Raw genomic sequence first — 7961 nt, 5'->3', positions numbered from 1 at the left:
ACAACCGACAAACTTGAGCAAGCAATGTCCATCGCCATGGGGTCCGTTAACATCATGTGGAGGCAGCAGAAGCGCACAATATCATCCTCGTTGAAGAAAGTGGTTGATTGGCACAATAGCCACAGATGCATCCTCATTGTCTCGAAGATTAGCCCTTGATACATTGGGAACAACCTTTGGTGATAGTTGAGTCGTGGGTGCTTACTGCTTAGTGACTAGTTAGATCTGGCTACCACCAACCCCTGAAGCCTTACATCTGAAACACGACGATGACATATGGTATTGATGGCTACAGTGGTGGGGTAGAATGGTGGCCGTCATGCCAGCTGACTCTTTTACTTCACTCGTAAGGGAGAAGAAGTGGAAAGGATGGACTGACTTATAGGATTCACGCTGCTAAAGTGGCAATATTATAACAACAAGTTTAAGAGGAGTACTTAGAGAGTCACCAAATCTAATAGTGGAAAATAGTTAAATATCTTACTCTAGTATTTTCACTAATAGAATTATCTTAAATATAATACTCCATCCGGTCAAAAATATTGGTCATTTGGGAAATATTTAGTCAAAATGATAAAATTTCGATAACAAAGAAATCATACTTATAAAATTTTAACAACCAACTTGTTGTTAGAATAAATTTATAAAATCAAACAAGTTTACGATATTATGGTAGTATCTTTCGAGAAAAATCTATATATCTTCTTTATTTTGTATTTAAACTAAGTATTTAAGAAATAATTGATGGTTCTAATTTTAACATTTTTCAAATCTTGTTCTAAACAACGAATATTTTTAAAGGGGAGAGTAATTCATTGTGTTAAGTTTCTCAACATTTTGGCCTACCTTCTAATGTTACTGTAATTTTGATATTTTAATCTATTTTAAAAGCTTATTTTATAAATAGATCCTTGAAAAAATTTATTGCATGAATCATCTTTTTGACCACGTTAACATCATTGGCGTCATCGTTGAATAGTTGGCGCCGTCCTTCAAGTCATTATGTTATGTTCATGTGTCTGGAGGACGGCGTCCTGTCTAGGATGGCAATGGGTAAATACCCATCGGGTATTGGTATCCCATACCCATACCCACCATTGAAATTTAGACCCACCAAAATTCCCATATCCGCCACGGGTATAAAAAATTCCCCATACCCGTACCCGCCTAGGTAAGCCTCACCCACGGGTCACCCATTTACCCGCCAAATTTGACATGACAATAAAAATAACACAAAATGTTTTGATCCAATTGTAGCAACCAGCCAACGACAAGGCATCCGCATCAGTCACAGAATACCATAAATCCCATCAAATAGTACTTAAGTAGTAGTAGACAATACATAAATCCGCGTAATTTCATATATGAGTTAAGGCTTAAATACCTAGGCTTTTATATTGGGCTAATTTCATATATGCGCTAGAATGTTCATTTGGGCTTCCGAGTATTTATTACCCGCGGTTAAACGGGTATGGGTATCATAGGAACGTTCTCATACCCGCGTACCCGTTGAGTGAAGGTATTTACCCGTTTACTTACCCACGGGTAATGCATTTAGCCCATACCCATACTCTAATGGAGTAAATACCCATCGGGTCTCGGGTCCCCATTGTCATCTCTAGTCATGTCCTATTCATCGATAGCGTGGTCAAAAATATCCATCCATACAAAGTATTTTTAGAGGTTTATTTGTAAAATAAAATTTTAAAAAGGACTAAAATGTCAAATTTCAGTCTAATGTTAAACCTACCATTCTGTCCTACTACCTTCTACGCTCTCCTCCCCAACCACAAAATTTTCAAATTTCCGGGCTCCCTCCTCCCCCTCGCCGCCGGCCATGGACGCCGACGAGATGGACATCGACGCCGCCGACGAGATGGCATCCCCGCCCTCCACCTCGGGCTCCCTCTCCGCCTTCCTCTCCGAGCTCGCCGCCCTCCACCGCCGCTCCGCGGGTTCCACCTCCCCGCCCCTCTCCCTCGCCTCCCTCACCTTCCTCTCCTCCCCGTCCTCCTCCTCCTCCCTCTTCCCGCGCCTCGCCTCCGCCGGCCTCCCCGCCTCCTCCCTCTCCGCGCCGCTCGCCGCCTCCCTCTCCTCCGCGCACCCGCTCCCCGCCGCGGTGGCCTACCTCCGCCTCCTCCTCGCCCCGGCCTCCCCGCTCCTCTCCCTCTTCTCGCCGCTCCCCTTCCTCTCCCTCCTCCACGCGCTCCGCAAGGCGGCGTCCGCCGCGGGGCACGATGGTGCTTCCTACCCTGGTTCCGGCTCCGGCAACGCCCGGAACCGGAAGCGGAAGAACCAGCAGCGCCAGTCGCCGGCGCAGGCGCCCCCGTCGCTCCTCCCCAAGGCCCTAGCCCTTCTCGCCGATGCCGCGGGGAGGCTGCCCCTCGAGGAGCATCCGGACGCGCGGAGGTCGCTCGTCGACACCGCCGCAGAGCTCGCCGCCTTCGATATCCTCGTCGCCGTACTCGGATCTGATTACTGCGCCGAGGCGGTGCCTGATGTGGTGCGTGCGCTAGCCCCGGTGGCGCTCTCGGGTTCGAAATCGGCGGCGCGGGCGGCCGCGGTGGAATTCTTAGCGAGAAAAGTGGTGCCATTGGGTGCGGAGGGAGGGGAGGACGGGGTGAGGAAGGCGGTGGGGTACCTGCCGAGGTATTTGGCGGCGAAGGCACCGGAGAAGTCGGAGGCGAGGGCGCTGGCGGTGGAGGCCATAGTTGAGGTGCTGCGAGCAATGGGGCCATTGGAGATTGAGGGATTCGCTGGGTATGTGGTGGCTTTGGCGAAGGGGAAGGCGAAGGGGCGGCTGCTTGCTGTGGATTTGGTCTTGGCGATGCTGCCATTGCTGTTGCCATCGGGAGGTGATGATTGTGGTGTGAGGGAGGGTTCTTGGGGGCTGAAGTTTGTCCGGGTGCTTGTGGAGAGATGCTCGGATACCGTGGGAGGGGTCCGGGCTCGAGCCTTGACGAATGCAGCTCAGGCGCTCGATGTTTTGTCTGAAAGAGGCATGGAGGTTGATCGGTTGCAGGAGGTGATGAGAATTGGGAACATGGGCCTTGGTGAGTTGCTGAGGCGGCGGTGCACTGATGACAAGGCTGCTGTGAGGAAGGCTGCACTTGTGCTCATTACAAAGTCAATCAGATTGATCGGGAGGCCTGTTGACGAGTCGCTGCTCGCAGCAACGGGGGCTGCGTGCTCTGATCCTCTAGTCAGCATACGCAAAGCAGCTCTTGCAGCTGTCTCAGAAGTGTTTAGGAACTTCCCGGATGAAAGGGTGACAAAAGAGTGGCTTCAGGTTGTGCCACCTCTGGTAATAGATAGCGAGACAAGTATCCAAGAGGAATGTGAGAATTTGTTTCTTGAATTGGTTCTGAACAGGATATGTCAAGCTGCCAATCTAAAACTAACTGATGATTCTTATGACATGCTGGAAGTGTTTCCTGAAGGGACACTGGATTTGCTGAAAAGCATCTGTGATGGAGAAGTTGTACCATGCATAAAAAGGATATGTACAAGCCTTGGGAAGAAGAAAAAACTGAAACCACTGCTTGCAAGTTCGTTGCAGAACATCATAACAATATCTGAGTCCTTGTGGTTGAGAAGTCATAGGCCAATTGAGAAGTGGACTGCACCAGTCGGGGCATGGTGGCTTCTTTCTGAGGTCTCTTCATTTGCACCAAAATCAATTAACTGGAAATTCCTCTCACATCACTGGAAACTCCTTGATAATGTTGGCCAAGAAGATAAAGACGAAGTTTGTACTAAAGGGGAACCAAATTCTGCACTCTGGGCTGTGGATCGTGTTTCACTCTTGCAAACTATTTCAAATGTCTCCATGGAGTTGCCTGTGGAACCTGCAGCAGAACTTGCACACAGCTTTCTCTCGCGGATTGAGAATTTTGACATGCATCTTAGTGAGGTAATTTAATGTATCTAATGCAAAATTCTCTAGTACAATAATTTTATTATATAGCAGCAAATCAACTGTTTGTGCTAGGGATTAGGCTGCAATTTCGAAAAACTACTAAATCATCTTTAAGGGTTTCTTCGGTTTGGAGGATCTTCAAAGGAAAATCGGAGGAATTGAACTGTTTTCTGTGAAAATCCTATAGAATTCCTACTTTTTGAAGAGGCCCTTAATTTGTAAATCCACCAGACACTATGGCCGCATTCGTTTTGTGTGGGGTAAGTTAACTTACTTTGGCACGGAAAACGTAGTAATAGATTAGCATATGATTAATTAATTATTAATTATTAAAAATATAAAATAGATCAATATGCTTTTTTAAAATAATTTTTCTATAGAAAATTTTTGTAAAAAATACACCGTTTAGCAGTTCAGGAAGTATGCGCGCGGAAAACGAAGGTGATAAGCTAATTTAGAGGGGGTGAAGAACGGGGCCTACGTCTCATTATAGTTCCAACTCCCAAAATTGCTCTGTAGAAACTTACCTGTTATGGAAGATAATCTAGTATCTGTATGTTCAGATTATTTGTTACCTACCCCTTTTATTTTTTCCCTTTAGTCTGCAATTATGTTCCTTATCCACTTGTATTATTTTTATTCATGGCATTGCTACCTTGTTTTGTTAAATGCATACCATTTTTCTGTTCTGTACCACATCACTTTTGATAGAAGTAATATATTGTAGATGTGTTGACCATAATGTCTTATTTACATACACATACAGGTTGATGCTCATGTTAAATCTCTGAAAACGTTATGCAAACGAAAAGCAAAAACAGCTAAGGAGGGTGAGACATTGATCCTGAAGTGGGTACAACAACTTATATGTAAAGTTGTTAACATTCTTGACGGCTACATAAAGGAGACATCAGAGGCTGCTAGGGGTCCTAAATTTTTTACACCTTTGAGTGGAAAACTCAAGGGAAGAAAAGACACATCTGCACCAAAGTCAATGTCACAAGCAGTTACTGCTGTATTCACCCTTGGATCACTGATCCTAGCTTGCCCTATTGCTAGTGTGCAAAATGTTATTCCTTTGCTGCACACAATCATAACATCTGGAAACGCTGAGCCAAGGCCAAAAAATCTTGCTGGTGGTGCTGTTTCTTTCAAAGATCTAGCTCCATCTTTATATATACAATCCTGGGATACAATGGCAAAAATATGCCTTGTGGATGACAAACTTGCAAAAAGATATATTCCACTTTTTGTTCAGGTGAGTAGCCTTGCATAGTTGCACTTCCATGTCTACTCATAAAAAACACTCATGTTTATTTCTCTGACTCAGGAGCTCGAGAAGAGTGATTTAGCTACCCTTCGGAATAACATCATGATTGCAATGGCGGACTTTTATGTCCGTTATACTGCATTGGTTGACTGGTAAGCTTATATGTCCCGATTGGTTAACTTTTATGTACGTGTCCTTTCAGAATTCTGTTACTGTGTTTCTTTCAACTGGATTTGATGCACTTCCTTAAACAGTCACATAACATAAAGAACATTTGTCACTAGTCTGTGCATACTTTGTAAAGTAAGCACGTTTTCCTTTGTTACATTTTCAGTTGCAAAAGAGGTTAAACTTCTTTACTGTTTAATTAAGATTTTCTGATTATCTTATCAGTTATATCACATATGGGGAAAGCATTAGAAATGTTCGACTTTTAACTGACCCCCCTGTTTGTTCACCCTGCAGTTATATGTCAAAAATAACAAAATCGTTGCGTGACCCCTGCGAGGTAGTGAGGAGACAAACATTTATCCTACTGTCAAAGTTGCTGCAGGTGCTAATAATTTTGTAATATCACTTCCAAATGTTTGGATCCTGGTTTATTGAAGCTATTATTTTATTTAGAGGGATTACGTAAAGTGGAGAGGAGTGCTCTTCCTTCGGTTCCTGCCATCTTTAGTTGATGAGTCAGAGAAAATAAGGCATCTGGCGGACTTTCTTTTCGGGAACATCTTGAAAGGTTTTACCCCTTCATGCAGTTTCATTCTTTAAGGCTTTAACTGAATTTTTTTATTTTGAATTTGAACACTTTTGTGGCTGCGCTTTTTTGTTTAGTTTTGAGAAAGTCTAGTACTTAAGTTTTTTTTTTTTTTGAAATATTGCTACTCTTTGGTGTCTGCCTAACGTTGACGTAAATTTTTCAGCTAAGGCGCCACTCCTTGCATATAACAGTTTCATAGAAGCTATTTATGTCCTAAACAGTTGCTTTGGTCATGGTGCAAATAATGAGTCTCAGGGAAGGTCAGACGTAGGACCAACCCTTTTTACAATACGGTAAAATATTCACAGATCGTCCACTTCACAAAAAAAAGAAAAAATCACTCCTGAGTTTTATGATGAGTTTTTTCTTCCTGCAGAGGTACTGACGAAAGATCGAGGTCAAAACGAATGCACATATATGTATCTTTGCTGAAGCAAATGGCACCAGAGCATCTTTTAGCTACTTCAGCCAAGTTATGTGCGGAGATCTTGGCAGCTGCTTGTGATGGCTTGCTTAATGTTGATGATGCAGCTGGAAGGGCTGTACTTCAGGTATGCACCATACTAAATGCCTTGGACAGAAACTAAACTTAATTATTTTCAGAAAGTATCAAAATGGGACCCATTTTTTTGAATTATGATTTGCATAGGTTCCCTTTGCAAGCATCTGATTGGCTTTGAAACATTAGAAACGATTGAAACCATAGAAATCAGCATATAAATGATTATATCATGGTATATAATTTGAATATTAAAAAACTTATATTTTGGAAGAGTACACTTCACATGTTTAGTGTGTAATGCTTTCTTGCATTCATTCATTTGCTTCTGTCCATTCTGACGATCCATCTGACACACAGGATGCTCTACAAATACTGGCATGCAAGGAGATGCGCATCCACCCCAACATCTGCACGGACAGTTCCGAGATGGACGAGGAAGGCGGCGATGGCGGGCCGACCAGCGCTGCTCTCCAGGCGGCCAAAGGAAGAGCCGTCACCCAGGTGGCGAAGAAGAACCTGATCCAGATCGCCATCCCCATCTTCATCGAACTGAAGCGGCTGCTGGAGGGCAAGAACAGCCCGCTCACCGGCTGCCTGATGGAGTGCCTGCGAGCCCTGCTCAAGGACTACAAGAGCGAGTTCGACGAGATCCTGGTGGCCGACAAGCAGCTGCAGAAGGAGCTCCTCTACGACATGCACAAGGTGGACGCCGCCGGCAAGGGCAAGGCGGCAAAGGTTGCGGAGGCTGGACCCAGCAGAGCCTCGCCGGCGAACGACGGCGGCGGTGGCGGCAAGAAGGTGGTGGACGGCTCGGCGAGGGCCACGGCGAGGTCGGTGCTCAAGGAGGTGAACCGGAACACGCCGACGCCGCCGCTGCACTCGATGAGCGTGCCCAAGGTGAGGTCCATGCTGGGCGGCGGCGGCGGCGCCGGCGCGCTCACCGGGTCGCGCCGCCCCGCCGTGCTGGACTCGGTCCGGCGGCTCGAGCCGTTTGGGTCCGACGAGGAGAATTAGCGTGCCGTGACAGAGGATTTAGGTTTGGCGTGACGACCAGTACAAGTATTAGGTTGTGTTTATGATGCTGACCGATCGGTTTAGGAGAAAGTAATAACAGGCTCAGTTTCTCACTGACGATTTGTACATATATATCTAACACACTTCATTGATGTTTGAGAGGGATGAAACAGTTTCTTACCATCTATCCATATGGATGTCGCATACTCGCATGGAAGTGATTGAACTCTCAACATCTTGTGGTGAAACTCAAGGTCTGTTTAGTTCCCCAAATGTTTCTTAAAAATATCACATTGAATCTTTATACACCTAAATAAAGCATTAAATATATATGAATATTAAAATTAATTAGAATCTTTTAAGCCTAATTAATACATAATTAGCTATAAATACTACAGTAACTAACCTATGCTAATGATAGATTAATTAGACTCAAAAGATTCACTTCACGGTTTCCAGACAAATCCTGAAATTTGTTTAAATTAAACTACGTTTA

The 7961-nt window shown here is 44.8% G+C and overlaps 1 protein-coding gene across 1 annotated transcript; it reads left to right on the top strand.

The window, feature by feature from the left end:
* Window positions 1-1784: 1784 nt before the first annotated feature.
* LOC102699921 (condensin-2 complex subunit D3) lies at window positions 1785-7678 on the top strand. Its single transcript, XM_040529919.1, has 8 exons — window positions 1785-3913; window positions 4686-5177; window positions 5250-5341; window positions 5655-5742; window positions 5814-5928; window positions 6113-6242; window positions 6326-6500; window positions 6809-7678. Exons 1-8 carry the CDS (start codon window positions 1838-1840, stop codon window positions 7463-7465), a joined length of 3825 nt encoding a protein of 1274 aa, XP_040385853.1. The 5' UTR covers window positions 1785-1837; the 3' UTR covers window positions 7466-7678.
* The last annotated feature ends 283 nt before the right edge of the window (window positions 7679-7961 follow it).

This window comes from Oryza brachyantha, chromosome 12 (assembly GCF_000231095.2).
Source record: "Oryza brachyantha chromosome 12, ObraRS2, whole genome shotgun sequence".
Classification (NCBI taxonomy): Eukaryota; Viridiplantae; Streptophyta; class Magnoliopsida; order Poales; family Poaceae; genus Oryza; species Oryza brachyantha.
This window is presented reverse-complemented; position numbering and strand designations above follow the sequence as displayed.